Source organism: Pleurodeles waltl, chromosome 6 (genome assembly GCF_031143425.1).
Source record: "Pleurodeles waltl isolate 20211129_DDA chromosome 6, aPleWal1.hap1.20221129, whole genome shotgun sequence".
NCBI lineage: Eukaryota > Metazoa > Chordata > Amphibia > Caudata > Salamandridae > Pleurodeles > Pleurodeles waltl.
In genome coordinates this window covers 1,084,146,055-1,084,164,032 of record NC_090445.1, presented here as the reverse complement: position 1 = coordinate 1,084,164,032, position 17,978 = coordinate 1,084,146,055, and the positions used below count along the sequence as shown (strand labels likewise).

General features: G+C 46.6%; 1 protein-coding gene across 3 annotated transcripts in view; it reads right to left on the bottom strand.

Annotated features, from left to right (window-relative positions):
- Positions 1-400: 400 nt before the first annotated feature.
- The window catches only part of SLC66A1 (solute carrier family 66 member 1), a 128,523-nt gene continuing 110,945 nt past the window's right edge, over positions 401-17,978 (bottom strand). For all 3 annotated transcript variants that reach the window (XM_069240151.1, XM_069240152.1, XM_069240154.1), the window contains one exon: positions 401-2,856. In XM_069240151.1, coding sequence (XP_069096252.1) covers positions 2,752-2,856 — 105 coding nt within the window. In that variant the 3' untranslated portion in view covers positions 401-2,751. The remainder of the gene's footprint in view (positions 2,857-17,978) is intronic.

The window sequence follows — 17,978 nt, the reverse complement described above, 5'->3', positions numbered from 1 at the left end:
GTAAACAAAATTGCAGTAATGCTTGAAGACGGGGCAGATAGATAAATAATCACAGCTGAATATAATTTTGCAACCTGAGAGTCAGAGTGAAGTCCAAATCAGGTGACTGGTGACCCTCTGAGGATTAAATGCATAGGCTTCCCTGCCAGCCTAGGGTCCCGGCTTTGTGATTTCATGTCAGTACTCCTTGGAGGTAGAGCAGAGGGAACTGGGGGTGGTCCCAGATCAAGCAAAAAACACCTGTGTTGCATATGCAGAGGCTGCCGTGAAATATTTGAATCCTACGAGTATAGACTGACACTCACTCTGAATAAGAACAGAAAGCATTTTGTGGGACAAGCACCCAACTGCTGTGAGGTGCATAGGGTATGAGGAGCTTCAAAAGAACGACAAACAATAATTTTATCATCAGGAACATCCTATTTTATTGTGCCCGGGCACGTTTGTGCACTGACATAACTGCATGGATTTAATCTCTTATGATCAGTTTTTTATATTTATAGACTGTTCAATAATAAGCTATGCCACATCAGCACACAGCAAGATGGTTTCTTAATTTGGGCCCAGTTATCTGAGCAATACTAAAATGAATACAATGAAGATCAAAGAAGATCAAAGAATGGCTCCAAGAGGCGCTCTCAGCAGTCCAGCGCCTTTCCCTTATACCCATCTCAGTGACCTAAACTATCTGTGTTTAGCATATTTTACAAGAGCATTTAAACATCAGCCAGTATAAAATAACTCTTTTTTAAAAATCAGTAATTTGGTTCGCAAGTCCCTTTTTGAGAAAAAGCTATTTTAAAAAGTCAGTTAAAAGGACAATCAGACAACAAGAAATTGTGTGTGACGAGCCTCGTAGTTGGCCAGGGTGAAGCATGCCAGGACAACTGGGCACCACCTAACCACCCTTTCCTGGTGGGTGCACTGCATCAGGGCTTAAGTGGACAGGCTGCCTTCTCTCACATCAAATCAATAGGCACTCCAGCAGCAGGGGGAATATTCCTGATGCAGCAGACCTGCTGGTGTTTGGGTAATGGGCCACTGCAAACCCCTAACACAATATGCATTGTGGTTTCCACAGTTCAGGAACCTTTATGGATCAGGCAGTTCAGTCACATTATTTCACAGTCAAAATATGGCAACTACTCTGTCTTCGCCTTCTCTTTCAGCTCCCCCATTCCAGTTTCCTGGGCTCGCTAGTGGCCCATAAGTGAGGCTAAGGCCGAACTAGCTCAAAGGATACTGGCTTGCATGCATCTGTGCAGAGTGTCGGCTATCAGAGTTCGTTTACCTGAATTAAACAAAAAACTCTTTAAAAAACTATTTTAAAAAAAGGAGACTCCTTAGGCTCTGTTCTAAGAAGGTGGTTGTGGGGAAGATGGAGCCAGTTCAAATGCTTTGATCATCAAGAACTTCCTCACACTTGTTCCAGAAAGACTGATGGTGCCTTGATGGCAGCATTTCAAATGGTGCCTCCCGCCATGTGCTGTTCCATGATCCATGTCGGGGGTGTCAGACTGTGTGGAAGTTGACAGCCCCCTCTAGTCTTGTAGTGTGATATAAATACGCTGCATAACAACAGATGGGCCTACTGAGGGACTGCCATGTTCCTCTCGGATGACCTCTCCCACTGTGGTGGCTCCAATGTCCTGCACTGTTATCTGAATGTCTTATGGGTGTGTAAGTCAAGGAGGTCCAAGTCCACTACCATGGAATTCATACTGTCCCTTTAACCTACACTGGAATTAGGCTGAAGGATCTTGCATACAAGTCTGCGTAGGTGTGTGCACATATCCATTGAATACTGTGATCTTTGAGCTAAGTGTTGATGCTTGTACATCCTCTCCGCATCAGTAGACGTATGCACTCCACTACAGTGCGATGAGGTAGAGGGAAACTACTTATAAGTGCAGGGTTTCCACCCTTCTAAGAGAACAATAGAGCCCTGCACCTAATGAGGTACAAAGAGCTACACTTCAGGGCGCTGAAACCATCTAACCTGGTGAATGTTTCAAACTGTAAGGTGACGGAACCTAAGATGAAGACCTCAGGCCCTCTTTCAACCCAACCCCCCCACCCCCGTGATAGGGCAGACAAATCGTTTTTGTGATGTTAAGTAACTTGGAAAACACCTTCTAACCCGAAAAGTGCCCTCATAGCCTTAGAGACAAGTCACTGAAGCATGGGGTAAAGCAGCTTTTCCTGTTCCCAACCGTGTGTGACAGTGTACGCACAGAGATATTTTGTAAAAATTCACTACAGTCCACACATTGAAGAGCTCCATTCTTCACTTGGTCGGCCACCTACAGTAGCTAAGAGTTTCAGAATTCCTTATGTGGCATTTTGCTGTGCTGATCCTGCATTGAGGATAATTAATGCAAAAGGTCAGGTGATGCACAACATACCAAAGCAAACAACAGCAGGAGAGCAAATCACAATCTATCAACCACCAGTGCCATGGAGTCCAAGTTCAGGGAGAAAACGAGCTCTTCTTTGAGTCGTTTAAAACCAGTGTCCCAAAAAACAACAATAAAGGTGGGACCTGCGCATCAATCAATGTTTTTTTTGGCTGGACCATATGCGCACTTTGAAAAGCCAAGCTTTGATTCAGCAATGTTCCAAGCGGCAGGCATGCACTGAAATGTACTATGTTCCCGATGGATTGGTCTTAGGGCTTGCCTGTTCCCGAAACTGCCCATCCATCTTTGGTAAGTGCTTTAGAGTTAACCAGCCACCAATGTCGCGAATACTTCAGGCGTAAATGGCCCCATTTTCATTGCTGAGCAAACGATCTGTGTCTTCCAGGTTTGTTGCCCCGAGATTCCTCTTGTGGTAAAGAAAAAACTGAAATAATATCTGATAGTGGTTAAAGCCAATCACAGACACATATCTTTGTACAAATAAGTTCAGACATGCATAAATAGCCCACAAAAACAGAAGTGCCTTGGCATAGGTGAATACCCTCGCTTTAAGTGAATGGTGGAAGCTAGCGAGGTCCTATTGATGCACTTCATGCTATCGCGAAACACAAATAAGCTTCTATGCAATCCTCTTCTGAAGTTGATCATAAGTCTTCAGCATACTTGATGGAAATCGTTAGTGTGAACAAACATTATTTTTTACATATCCCTTCAGGATCGTGCGTAAAAGACGTCATTATCAGGGCCAGGGTGGGCCCTTATGTCAATTGTGGTATCCTAGTGTCCTGATGCTAAGGTGAGGAGGTAAGGGTAGGCATCTCTTGACAAGTGGGGAACAGAAGGGCTCACCCACTACCAGGCCACGTGGAAGGATCTCCAGCTCCCTAGGCTTCTTCAAGCTCTGGTAGGACTTAGGCTTTTTATACCCCTCAGAAAAAACAACCCTCCTGTTACAGAGTGAGAGACATCTATTCCATCCTTGCATAAGAATATTGTTGTCTCATGCCTGGTGCTGACTTAGACTGTGAGCAGAATCTCTTTCTAAAAAGGGTATCTAGACTATGTACACAATAAAAAAGTGGTAGTCTTCTTCCATTAGCATATTATGTTTAAGTAATCTCACATAAAAACACAAAAGAACAATCGCAACAAAAGCAATAGCAAAAATGTTTAGGAATGCCACTAAAGCATTGTTGTGTGGTAGTGTGCCATGTAGCCTGTTTAGTCCCTCGCATAGTGGCTTGGGACCACTATTATCCACTTGCCATCCTGCAGAGAGAGATGCTACTGTAATGTAATTCTTCCCTCCTAGGGGTGTGGTTATTGCCCGTTCAGTAGTGTGGGCACTCAAAGTTCTCACAGGCGTAAGAAGGTGATATGTAGAGACTACAGGTTGTGAACTAAAAGCTAGTATAAGAAAGGCATTGGTGCCAACTGGAAAACACTACTTTAGGGTTATGAACATGCAATTTCTCCAACCTGCCAAGGGTGTAGGTGTAACCTGTTTGAAGCTGCTCTTGAGTTGAAGAATTTATTTGCTCTAGCAAACCCAGATATAACCTGCTTGATATTGACGTATGTTACGGTCTCACTAGTCCTCACCGATTCCCAGATGGAGGGTGAGGGTGTTTGGCTCTCTCTGCCATGATTTCTAGGAATTTTCAGGGGCAGATTTAAGAAAAGTGCACTGCAGCTATTGTAGTGCCACTTTCCTTGCGACCCTTAGCGCCCCACTACCGCCCCAATGTGTGCCCCATATTTAAAATACAGCGCATCATGGTGCAGGGTAGAGGAAATAGCGTCAGAATTTTGGTGCCGAATCTGAAAAGTACATAGGGGCCCACTGACAACAATGGCTCTGAGCAGGCATTAAAAAATGCCAAAAAAATGACTCAAAGAAATCTTTTACATTTCTCTGTCTCGTCATTTTTTCAGCCCTCCTAACAGGGGCACACCCCTTTGCATACATTATGCAGGCATAATGTGGCATAAGGTGTTACAAAGTGGTGCAATGCATGCATTGCACCACTTTTTAGATCTGACACAGTGATTTTGGCCTTGTTGGGCCACAAAAACATTTTTAAAAATGACACTAATGTGGCACGAGGAGGCGCTAGGGACTCCTAAATGTGCCCCTTAGTCCACTATCCTACCCCTTAGGTGACTTGATGCAGCCTTTGGTAGGCTGGGCTGTAGCGGACCAATTCTCTCCAAGTGATACCTTAGGGACTACTGCTCTGTTTAAAAAAAACAGCAAAACATTTAGTGATGGGTTGTAGATTAGGACCTTCAAATTCAGTCCATAACTTGTGCCTTCTTCTTGATCATGATCTTTCTCTGGAAGTACAGCTGCCTCAGAATCAAGCCTTTATTTTTGTGTCAAAATGTTGAAGGAAAACTGCCTTTTATTGAGCCTCACAATCATATTACCCTAGTTGAGTTGTTATTGAATTACCTGACTATAACAGCAGCAATTATCTGGCCGCAAGGGAAAAGACTGTCAACCTTTGTTGCTCCAAAACACAGCCAGCAACCTGCCATTGGACTCAGAAAATCAGTTTCACTGTGTGTCTCTATAGGCTTCCAGTTAGGAAAATAGTCAAGTCCAGTCTAGGCCTTGACAACCATCTTCATGGGAATTTACCACTGTCCACCAGACATCTTGCCTGTATGGTACAAGACTCATCACTTGGCATGCCTTCCACAACCCTGCTCCAGAACAATGAATATGGGAAGCAAAAAGTTCTCTATAGCTGCAACAAAACTTTGGTATGGCCTTCCCAGCCACCAACGTGATAAATCGCAACACCCATGGTTTACAGAAATCCTTAAGACTAGACTTTTCACAACAGCAATGATCATTTCTAGTATCAATGTTTTGTTATACAAACTAGGTTTTCTCAGCGCCAAGAAGCATCAGCCATTGTGCACACAGTAGAATAGACAAATAACAGAATCGAATAACAAACCATTGCATAACATACCAAACCACTGTAGGGTAAAATATATTACATGAATCATATTTCAATGGAAAAAGCAAATACAGTAGTAAGAATATGAACAACTCCAGCTGGTAACAGAGGAAGATATAGAAGTGTGGTAGTTATAACTTGGGATGCGTAGGGTAGAGTAGAACACTGTGGGGGTTATTCTAACTTTGGAGGAGTGTTAATCCGTCCCAAAAGTGACGGTAAAGTGGCGGATATACCACCAGCCGTATTACGAGTTCCATAGGATATAATGGACTCTTAATACGGCTGGTGGTAAATCCGTCACTTTTCCGTCACTTTTGGGACGGATTAACACCTCCCCCAAAGTTAGAATAACCCCCTGTATGTATTAAAACATGCTAAGCATAGAACACTACATTTTTTCAACATTGTGTTAATTATTAGTTCTTTTTGGATCACTCTCAATTCTAGCCTTGTGAAAGTGTTTGTGTATGAAGAGTGTTCTTTAGTCCATGTTTCAGCAAGGACAGCAGAGCTCTTTATCATCCTGTCTTTTGGCTGATGCATAGCCTCTCTTCCACTATTCAAATTTTAACTTATCTGGTCTGTGTAGCGCCCTACTTCATTTTGGCAACAAATGTTCCATCTGGAGAGCTGACTGGCATCATGTGCAGTTCTCTCAAAACACAACAGTTGAAGAGGAGGGGAGCGCAACCGAGCAGTCACAAAACCCCTGTTCTACACATATAACACAAGAATATGACTGCTTCTATAGGAAGTCACCTTCTCAGTTCCTTCACACCGGAACACCTATTAAGGTTAATTCCTAAACTCACACGGCCTCACTAAGGGCATTTAAATTTATGGAAGTAGAAGCCTCACACACATAAAGGTTTCACGCTTCATCCTTGGCTTCTATTCCCCACCGTGGTAGGATCAATGCCACTAGGGCGGGCTCAACTGTCTATCTCTATTAAGGAGAGGGAACTTCTTGCTAAAATATTCCTGGATAAAAACACCGGGATCCAGACACATAAAAATATCTTGTGTTTACCTGGTATACCTGGTATTTCCTTTATTCACGGGGAACATAGGTATTTTAAAAGCATATGGTGAACCCATGATAATAATGTTTTGTGTCACCTGTTCAAGCCAACAAGTTTCTGCCCATTTTTATAAGCCCCTCGGGCATTCATCATGGCCAAGGATCCCTATTCACCTAACCATAAATCTCTAGTTCACCCTACAAGACATTGTGCAGGAAACCACCAGCATAAAGTCCTACCTTCCATAAGGTTAAAGCTTCACAGGACACCTGTAGAACACAGAAATTCCTTGGTTTCATCAAAACAATGTACTTGGATGACAAAGTGTTTAAAAAAGATTGGGTTCTGATTGCATGGAGATGCATACGCAACTGGCTAATCCTCATTATAAAGACAGCAACGAGATTAAGAGATGCACTGCTAATTAAGATTAAGGTCCTCATTATGAACACGGAGGGAAAGACCGCGGCGGTATCTACCGCCAATAGGCTGGTGGTCTGGCCCGCCAAATAATAAAGCACATGAAAACCAGGCAGCCTGAAAAACACTCCCTTCCAACAGAGGAGTGTCGAAAATGACAGAAGAGGCCGCCCCCAGGCTGACGGAAAGGCCCTACCCGGCCAACAAATAATGAAGCACTAGACTGCAGTAAGTTCCGGGGCATGAACCACCGGCACTCAAAGCCTGGCGGAAACGAACCAAATAAAAGGAAACACTCACAGGAGGCACACAGAACACGCTGAAGCAGACATGGAGAGAGAATTGGAAATCATGCCAATGCTGTTCCTTGCCATATACCTCTGCGACCGTGACCGCCGTCGAAGATGACAACCTACTAAACAAGAGAAGAAAGGGCACAGTTACATACCCACCCACCACACACCCACAACCCCTCAGAACATCACAAGCCATACACCCCAGAGCAAGAGGTACTTACCTGACACAAGGCCAAGACAACCTGCCCAAAGTACACACATGTACACAACAACCCCACACAATGAAATTAAGAACCACGTATCCAGAGTGTGCAAACACCAACACTGGGCACACAAGCTTTATTACAGCTCCAGGAACAACAGATTGTCCAAATGAGGCCATTGGCCAGTCCAAATCAAAAAGGCTGATGGGTCCAAATGGCCCAAATTTGACTCCCACATGTGCACATGGTACTCCATCATAAAGGGACATCAATGGGGCAGCCAGGCACCTCAGGGAACAGGGGCAGGTAGTGGCGGGGTGGGAACTTACGTCTGGGGGGGTGGGCTTCCGTTTGGGAGGTGGAGGTGGTTTTGGTTTAGCCGTGGAAGGTGGGGGAGTGGGCTTGGACCGGGGAGTGGCCGATGGACCAGGGCCAGCATGGGGCCTCTTGCTCATTGGGGAAGGGACACGGGATTGGGAAGGGCGGGACAGGGGTGGACTTGGAAGGAGTGGACAGGGCAAGGAGGTGGGCACGTTTAGGGACGAGACGGGGTGGGCCAGTGGGTTCAAAAAGGTCTACGCGGGATAGGAAAAGTTTTTTAGGGGCAGTCGGGTGGACCTGGAGGAAGGTGTGGGAGTGGAGGTAGAGAGAGTGGTTGTAACAGGTGTAGGTGTGCGTGACGTGGATGCAGGTGCCTGTACAGTATGCTTAGTTGTGGTGGATGTGTGTTGGGTGGGTGTCTGGGAATGTCTGAATGTAATGGGGGGAGAGGGGTGGACACAGTGAGACAAGACAGGCTACCAGTGTGAATGGATGTTGTCTGGGTGTCTGCAAGTTTGGTGAGTGTGCTGCAAGCGTTACTCAAAGTCATTGTGGTGAGTGAAGGTGCAGTGTCTGGGGTGCAAGACTGGATGTCTGATGTTGTGATGACTGCAAGAATGTGGTCAGCCACAGTGAATGAGGGTGCAGTGCTTGTGACTGTGCAGGTAGACGTGACAGACAGGGAGGCGGAAGAGGTGGACACAGTGGGGGAAGAGGATGTTGTTGTGAATGCCTTTGTATGTTGGCTGTGTGTATGCCTGTGGTGGGAAGTGTGGTGCTTGTGTTGAGGTGTGTGCTTCTTGTGTGTTGAGGTGTGTGCATGGCTGCCTGAACGTGTGTTTGGGATGGGTGAAGGGAGTGGGGTGCGGGAAGGGGTAGAGGTGGTTGGAGGGGAGACGGAAAGACGAGGGACACTGGCTGCCGTCAAAGGAGTCCAGAGCCTGAAAAGATCTCTGCAGGCCAGACATGGCACTGTGAATGCCTCCCAGGTATGCATTGCACTGCTGCATCTGGGATTCTCGCCCCTGCTTGGTATTCACAATGGTTGTCTGCCCTACAGAGATGGTCCTTGAGAGGTCAATAGCCTCCTCAGTGAGGGCAGCAGGGCTGACTGGGGCCAGGGATGAGGTGCCTGGGACAGAGGAGACGCCCACCCCTCTGGGTGAGCGGGCACGGGCAACTGGGTGAGGCGCAACTGGGAGGGCAGTGATGGTATGGGGGGTGGCGGAAGATGGCAAAGATTGGGTGGGCCCACTAGGCTCCGCCACCACCAGGGAGCCCTCATCGGAGGAGGTATCAGAGTCACTACCTCCAGTGCTAGTTGCCTCCCTCGTGATACTCCCCTCACCCTCCAACCCACTGGTTCCCTTGGCGTCGGTAGACTCTGCCTCCTTGGAACTGTGGGCCGCTGCATCCCTACTCGCCAGTGCCACTGCTCCTTCGCCCGATGATGCTGATGTACACAGACAACACAAGAGTACGGGGGGGAGACAAAACAGGAGAGAATATATTAAGACCTGAATGGATGTACATAACTGGTTCACTCATACTCCCACCCAGCTAATACACCAAAATGCAGCACCTATAACTATAGTCATGCCTATGCCCCTGACTAAAGGCCGCAACCCTAGTATACAACCATCTCCCACATTACAGAAGGACCTGAGCAACTGCAGACCTGCCCCTTATCATCGAACTGCCCATGGGGGCCGTATTGTTGTAAGACACCAGTCTGAGTTCCTGCCACTAGACAGCATACATACTACAGCACCCTCAGACATCCATCAAGGAGGCATAAAATGGCCACGGTACTCACCCCCTTGTGTCTGCTGTACAGCCTTCAAGCGCCCATCCAAGTCTGGATATGCCACCGCCAGAATGAGGTGCATTAGGGGGGAAAGGGTCTGACGGGCACCCCTTCCTCATTGGGATGACTTCCCCAGCTGGGCCTCGCAGGTCTTCCTGGCCTAGTGCCACAGGTCCTCCCACCGTTTCCTGCAGTGGGTGCTCCGCCAGTTGTAGACCCCCAGGGTCCACACCTCCCTGGTGATGGCCTGCCAGAGTCCCCTCTTCTGATGGGCGCTGACCTGCAGGGGACACATCGAAAAGAAAAACAGAGGTCAGACAATGCCCATTTGATACCGCTGGCTATACGTCCCCTATGGGACGGACACTTAAGAACACCATTACACCATCTCGCTCACGCTGATTGTCATACATTCAACGCCTGTGCAGTTACAAATTGCGCACACATGCATACAGGCATCCACCACCATCACACAAATCCATGCACCCCATCCGCCTACTCACCTGCACCTCTGGTCACCCATATAACTTGGCATACAAGGGTAGGACCCCATCCACCAGCTTGTCCAGCTCCTCCGTGGTGAAGGCCGGGGACCTTACCTCTGTGACTCATAACATTTGAGTAACCAGAGTCAGGACACAGCAGCACACTCAGTGGAGTCCTTGCATGCACGGAATTCGGGAGTCAAGTGAAGCAGGGGTGAAGAAATGGCATACGCTCTGTGGTAGTGTGCACCGTCACCGCCGGAGGCGATCATGATAGGCCCATATTCCCCATTGACATCCATGTTAACTAATGAATGGGTGCACAGCAGTGAACACCACCTTACGCCATTACAACAACCGCTAGTTGTATGAGATCACTTCCACTGCTACATATCTGGATGACAGGGGGCTGCCATTTTGCAAGCACAGCGCCAATATTTCTTGGTCATGGGCCCCATGCAGGCCCTATAGACCCCAGCCCTCATTTGCATGCCCAAATTACTATTTACTCACCACAACAGTCCAGACGTACCAGTTAAGACATGTCACTCCAGTTTTCCATCCTACAATGCCTATGTGTAACCTACATGTTTGACAGCAGTGTTCAATACACAACAGGTTGTGCAAATGAATTTGTGTCCCTCCCGTGTTTTCCACTCCTCCTAGGTACAGACCCATGTGGCGAGGGAGGGCCCCATCTGTGTACAGACCTCTTGTTGATTTGGAGACCATGGTGGAACGTCACATCATTGACAATTACAGACTCACTCATGCTACTATCCATGAACTTTGTGCATTACTGGATCCAGTACTGAGACCGGTTAATCGGAATCAGCATGCCATCCCTACTGAAGTGCAAGTGCTCTCTGTACTACATTTCCTGGCCAGGGCTTATTTCAGGTGACATTGGGCATGGGTGCAGGGTTTTCACAGCCAATGTTTTGCCTTATCCTGTCCAGATTCCTGGATTCATTTGTACAACACCTGCAGACATATGTGAAGTTTCCCCAAAGTGCTTAACTCCCTGCCATCAAGTCAGAATTGTATGCCTTTGCCAACATCCCCCATGTGATATGTGCCATCAATGGCACCCACATAGCTCTCATTCCCCCAAGAGTAAGTGAACAGCTGTACAGAAACAGGAAGAACTTCCACTCCATAAACAAACAATTGGTGTGTACTGCAGACCAGTACATCTCACATGTGAATGCCATGTTCCCTGGATCAGTCCATGATTCATTTGTCCTGAGGAACAGCAGTGTGCCACACATGAGGGAACAGAGGATGGATCATAGGTGAGTGTGTTCAATGCATTTTCTGTACATAGCTGACAGCCAGGCAGTATCCAACTGAAGGTAGTTACTTACAGTCCTGTTTCGCCCACTTTTGCAGGTGATTCTGGCTACCCCAACATGCATTGGCTCCTGACACCAGTGAGGAATCCTAAAACAGATGCTGAGAGGAATTACAATGAGGCCCATGTACTAGGAGGGTGATAGAGCGCACTATAGGTCTCCTGAAGACTAGATTCCGTTGCCTCCATCTCTCTTGGGGCTCACTGTGCTATGGCCCTGAGAAGGTGTGTAGAATAGTGGTGGCCTGCTGCATGTTGCACAACGTGGCTGTGAGGAGATCTATCCCCCTACTGGAGGAGGAGGAGGGTGCTGTATATCCAGAACAGCTTACTCAGAGAGTGGATGTGAGTGATGGTGATGATGAAGAGGGGGAAGATGTTCACTCCAGGAACCAAGTGATCCAACTATACTTCCAGTGACTATGAGGTACTGTTCACTGATGATGTTGTCTGCAGTGCATAAATGTCAGTCTGACTTATTTACTATGGGGTTGTGGGGTCTGTAGCCATTGACACTGGCACAAAAATTTCAGGTGCCATGTGACATGGTAAACAACATGGTGCCATTCCTGCAAAAAAGGTCTGATTTTAAATTTTACTGGCAAATGCCTTCACACTTACAATTGATTCAACATAATGACAGGGGGCATTGGAATTGGTGTACATGTGTTTTAATAGTTGTCAGGGATGCATTGGTGCTCTTTACAGTGATAGGGAGTGGGCTGATGGTGGATGTCCATGCTGGCTACATGGTCTTAGCAATAGGTGGCAGTAGGTATATGTCCATCTGTACCTTGCATATGTCCATCTGTACCTTGCAAGTTGTTGAGTTGCTACTGGCCAGTGAGGATGGTAGCACAGTGGCACACTTGGGAGAAAGTTTGTGTCAAAGTCACTTCTTTGAGGGTGCCTTGGTCTTGGCAGGTGTTACAGTGCCATATCTGGGTCTGAGGAACCGTTTGAGTGTCTGGTGCTGGGCTGTACGGGTAGGGGTGCTGGTCTCCTGTGTGTCCTCAGACAGTGACACCAGTCCAGTTGCTGCTGCTGATGTTGATGGCCGGTCTGTGTCCTGGCAAGTGGTAGGGGCTTCCTGGTTTGTGGGGGTCTCAGGGTGGGTTGGGTTGGGTAGTGGTGCTGCAGCACCACTGCAATAGTGTCCATGGTGGCATTGAGCTGTTTCCACTGCTCCATGGTCTCTTGATGTTGGGCTATTTGACTCTGCTCCAGGGTGGCCAGGATCTGGCCCATCCTGTCTTGCATATGGTGGTATGCTCCCAGGACCTCAGAGATCACCTCCTGGGCTGCAGCATCCATCCTTTGACCTCCCCCCAGGGCCATTGATGCCCTCCCACTAGGCCTAGCCCCCTGTGGGACCTATGTCCCCTGCACAGGTCTGGAGGTACCACTTGTACTTGGACCATTGTCATCCTGCATGTTGGTAGGTGGAGACTGTGGCCTCTGTACTTGTGTTCCACCAGTCTGTGGCCTAGATACACTGGTGTGGGGTCGTTTGGCAAGAGCTGATGTTGGTGGCTGCATGGTAGGGGAGTAAGTGGTGTCCTGGGGGGAGCTGCTGGAGGGTGACAGTCCAGGACTGTGTGAGGGGCCAGGGTATTCCTCACTGTCCACAGTTCCCTCTCCAGTGCCCTGTGTGGTGCCTCTGTCTCCATGTGGGAAGCTGCCACTCCTTGTCCTTTCCGTCACGGTGTCATGGGTGGTGGTGCCTGTGGGGGGGAATGGACATGTATGTCACATATGCTAATTCAAATGCGGCTGCACAGCTCTGCCCTATTTTGTGCAGCTTATTCCCCTGTTGGGCCATGCAGGGACCTTTTGTGGAGAACCATTGAATTTTGCATGGGATATGGTGGTGCATTGTGGGTGGTTTAGTACCATTGTGATACCTTGCAGGGGTGGGTGGCTGTGCACAGGGGGAGGGATGTGTGCCTGTTGTTGGTTTTGTGGGTATACAAGGTGACTGGATGTAGTTATTGGGGCCGGGGTGGGGTGTGATCCTGGTGGTAGTTGGAGGAGTGAGGTGGTGCATGCATTACAGGTGTGGTGGATAAGGGGGAACTGCAAATGACTTACCCGAGTCCATTCCTCCAGTGATTCCAGTGAGGCCCTCAGGGTGCAGGATGGCCAGTACTTTTTCCTCCCAGTCGGTGTATTCGGGGGGTATAGGTAGGGGTCCTCCTCCAGTCTTCTGGACAGCAATGTGGTGCTGTGGTGCCGGGATGCCATGGACCTCACCTTCCCGCACAGGTCGTTCCATCTCTTGCGGATGTCGTCCCTCATGCATGGGTGGTTTCCCACTGCACTGACCTTGGTGATTATGGTCTGCCATAACTCCATCTTCCTGGCGATGGGTGTGTGCTGGACCTGTGCCCGAAGATTTGTGGCTCAACCTTGAGTATCTCATCCACCATTGTTCTTAGCTCCCTTTCTGTGAAGCGTGGGTGCTTAGGGGGTGCCATGGTGTGTGTTGTGGATGCTGTGTTTTGTGGATATTGGTGAGGGTGGTGTTGTGTGGTTGGGTGTGTGAGTTGTGTGTTGTTGCGTTCAGTGTCTGCTTGTAGTGTTGTCAGTCTGGCTTATCCTATTGGCGATGCAAAGAATTGTGGGGTGTGTCTGTGCATGTTTGAAACCCACACACCTGAAACACATCCAAACTTGCCAATGTGTGCATTTCTTGCTTTTGGGTCCCACTACTGGCCATGGCGGTCTGTACCGCCAATGGTCGTTCGGCATCCACTAACCGCAGCGATGATTTGTGCATCATTATTTGGAGGGTGGGGGATTTGTCTGCTTGGCAATGGCAGGGTGGGATGTGCAGCCTTTCTGCCGTCAAAGCCCTGCTGGAAAAGGAATTTTTGGCAGGTTCTGTTTTTGGCATCTTTATATGGTGGTTTTCTGCTCACCGTCGCCACAGCGGCCGACAGTGTTTACCGCCATGTTCATAATGACCCCCTAAGTCTGCTGAGACAAACCTGAAGCCGGGATTGAGTGCTACAGCCTTCAAACAGAAACTGGAGAAATAAACCAAAATAATCACAGAATATAAAGATTATTTAACACAACAAAAGACTGAAAATGTTCAGAAGGATTTTTAAAAAATTCTCCTTTGAGAAAGTATATATTTATTCTAAGAAAGACTTTGTACCAAAATACGGGTTTGGTTCAGACAATTCCTCTGGAAGTACTTCATCCCCTGATACGAGGATGAGCCAAGAAGTGGTGGACGCCCGAGGAGGTGGAGGTGAAGAGGGCAACGAAGGAGGAATAACCCCAAGGCTATCAAGGATTTCCGATACTCCAAATTACAAAAGGGTAGGGTTGGGTACCCAGTTTTGGGGCCCCACCAGGATATGCAGTACCTTCCTTTTTGCCACTACAGAATCCACCACGGTTTCACCCTAATAATCCACCTTTTTTAAAGAGAGGCCGAGGGAGAGGAACTGGGAAAAGATTAGGTATTTCATGGCAGGACACAAAAATGTCACAAGAACAAAACCAATCAGGAGACGCCACACCCAGCACGAGCAAAATCTAGGAGCATACCAGGACTATATAATAAATCTTAGCAACCTAGTCCTTGATGAAGGGGAAACAAAGGTCCTGAATAAAGGGTTGGGTTTTGTGCCAACACTTAAGTGTGATACGTTTAACTTAAAAACAGAAGTAGCAGATTTCCTTCGAAAAATACTACAGAGGTTTTTTTTTTTTCTTTCAAAACAGACAAAACCCTCAGGTTGAAGACAGAAACACCGGTCTACACCTGAAATCAGTTTTCTTGCCCTCCTCCCCCAAGTCTGAGATGCCAAGTGAAGTGTTGGCGTTAGCAAAATCAGTCCAGAGCGACCTGACAAACTTAAAGAAGAGGTTCCAGATCACTTTAGAAATATGAGCAAGGAGGAAAAGAGGTCTATGGATCTTTTGCCATCAGGTGAGTCTATAATCATAAAACCAGCAGTTGTGATTCTTCCCATAGATATTTATTCAATGGAATGCTTAAGACTTAAATGACGAAGGGAATTACAAATGCCATCAAGAGATCCTACTCCTGACAACCAGTAAGAGATTGCCTTTCTGGTCTCACGAGGTGTGGACAGTGGATGGATCACCAAACAAGTGGCCGAGTTCTTGATCCAAAAAACAACCTAAGGTATCATATTTTTACATACTGATGAAGATGCACAAAAATAAAATCCCCCCCTCTGGGAAGGCCCATTGTCTCAGGTTATTTTGTGATTTTTTTTCTCTGTCCATTGGTAAAATGTATGCCCACTTTTTTTTACAAGACACCAAAGATGTCTTGAATCTCATTAGAGATCTGCCTATTGATGTCTCAAGTGAGTTACTGATACGGCTGTTGAGTCCTTGTATACTAAAATTCCACAGGAAACCACCCTTAAGGTGGTAGAGAAAATCGTGAGTGAAACTGATTGGAGGTCCAGGGCACCCCAAGAGTATGTATTGGACCTGGCTCATTTGGCACTGACAACAAACGTTTTTGAATTTGAAAGTACATTTTTCCTCCAGGTGCATGGGACCTCGATGGGAAACACTTTCTCCTAGCCTGGCCTCTCTCTATGTGTACTATTTTGAATTAGGAAATGTTCTGAATTAATCAAATCCGTTCAGAGAGAAGATCCTTCTCTGGAAACGGTATATTGACGATGTCTTATTGATTTAGAGAGGATTGTGTGAAGAAGCAGGGACCTTTGTGGAGTGGCTGAATGCACTAGATCTTTTTCTAAGGTTTTCAACTACTATGGGTGGAAATTAAGTGACCTTCCTAGATCTAGTTATAAGGGTGAAGGATGGGACCGTAGAAACAGTGGGTTTTTATAAACCAACAGACCATACCAGCCTTCTGAGATTTGACAGTTTTCATCCACAGGCCCTGAGAGAATATTTGCCAGCTGGGCACTTCCTTTGCTTACGTTGGAATTGTTCAGACATAGAGAAGTACAAGTCACATGCAAAAAAAACTGTCTGGGAAACTCCTTGAAAAAGATTATTCCAGCAGATTGCTCAGAAAGGCCAACAAGAGAGCTCTTAATAACAACAGGGAACAGCTACTAATGGCATTTGAAACTGAGGAAAATGAGAAGTTGATCTGTGTAACTACCTTTAGCCCATTACCCTACAAATTACAAAAGATTATCAACGGATGCTGGAGGATTTTACAGTCAGGGGGTATTGATTTGGAAAGACCAATGTTTTCTTTTAAAAGGGCAAGAAATATTAACCCCATCGCTGCCAGGCCTTTTCCCCTCCTGTGCCAAGCCTTTTTTTGGCTATTTGGGGACCGGTCGCAATTATGCCCTCTTAACTTATTGTTCATATAAGCTCCCCAAGCCAAATTGGTGTCCTTTTTTCCAACATGCTAGGGATTCTAGAGGTACCCAGACTTTGTGGGTTCCCCTGAAGGAGACCAAGAAATTAGCCAAAATACAGCAAAAATTTTGTTTGTTTAAAAAAATTGGGAAAAAAGGGCTGTAGAAGGAGGCTCATGTTTTTTCCCCTGAAAATGGCATCAACAAAGGGTTTGCGGTGGTAAAATCACTATCTTCCCAGCTTTCAGGAACAGGCAGACTTGAATTAGAAAACCCCATTTTTCAACACAATTTTGACATTTTACTGGGACATACCCCATTTTTACTATTTTTTTGTGCTTTCAGCCTCCCAGTTAGTGACAGAAATGGGTGCGAAACCATTGCTGGATCCCAGCAGGCTAAAAATTTCTGAAAAGTAGGCAAAATTTGGAATTCAGCAAGGGATCATTTGTGTAGATCCTACAAGGGTTTCCTACAGAAAATAACACCTGAAGTAAAAGAATATTGAAATCGAGGTAAAAAAACAGCCATTTCTCTCCACGTTTTACTCTGTAACGTTTTCCTGCGAAGTCAGATTTTTGAAAGCAATATACTATTCCGTTGGACTCTTCTGGTTGTGGGGATATATAGGGCTTGTAGGTTCATCAAGAACCCTAAGTAGCCCAGAGCTAATAAATGAGCTGCACCTTGCAATGGGTTTTCAATCTATACCGGGTATATAGCAATTCATTTGCTGAAATATAAAAAGTGAAAAATAGGTATAAAGAAAAACTTTGTATTTCCAAACTGGCTACAAGATAAGGTGTTGAGAAGCAGTGGTTATTTGCACATCTCTGAATTCCGGGGTGCCCATACTAGCATGTGAATTACAGGGTATTTCTCAAATAGACGTCTTTTTTACACATTGTCTTACATTTGGAAGGAAAAAATGTACAGAAAGACAAGGGGCAATAACACTTGTTTTGCTATTCTGTGTTCCCCCAAGTCTCCCGATAAAAATGGCACCTCACTTGCGTGGGTAGGCCTAGCACCCGCAACAGGAAATGCCCCAAAACACAACGTGGACACATCACATTTTCATAAAGAAAACAGAGCTGTTTTTTGCAAAGTGCCTAGCTGTGGATTTTGGCCTCTAGCTGAGCCGGCACCTAGGGAAACCTAACAAACCTGCACAGTTTTGAAAACTAGACACCTAAGGGAATCCAAGATGGGGTGACTTGTGGGGCTCTGACCAGGTTCTGTTACCCAGAATCCTTTGCAAACCTCCAAATTTGGACCAAAAAAAATTTTCCTCTCATTTCGGTGACAGTAAGTTCTGGAATCAGAGAGGAGC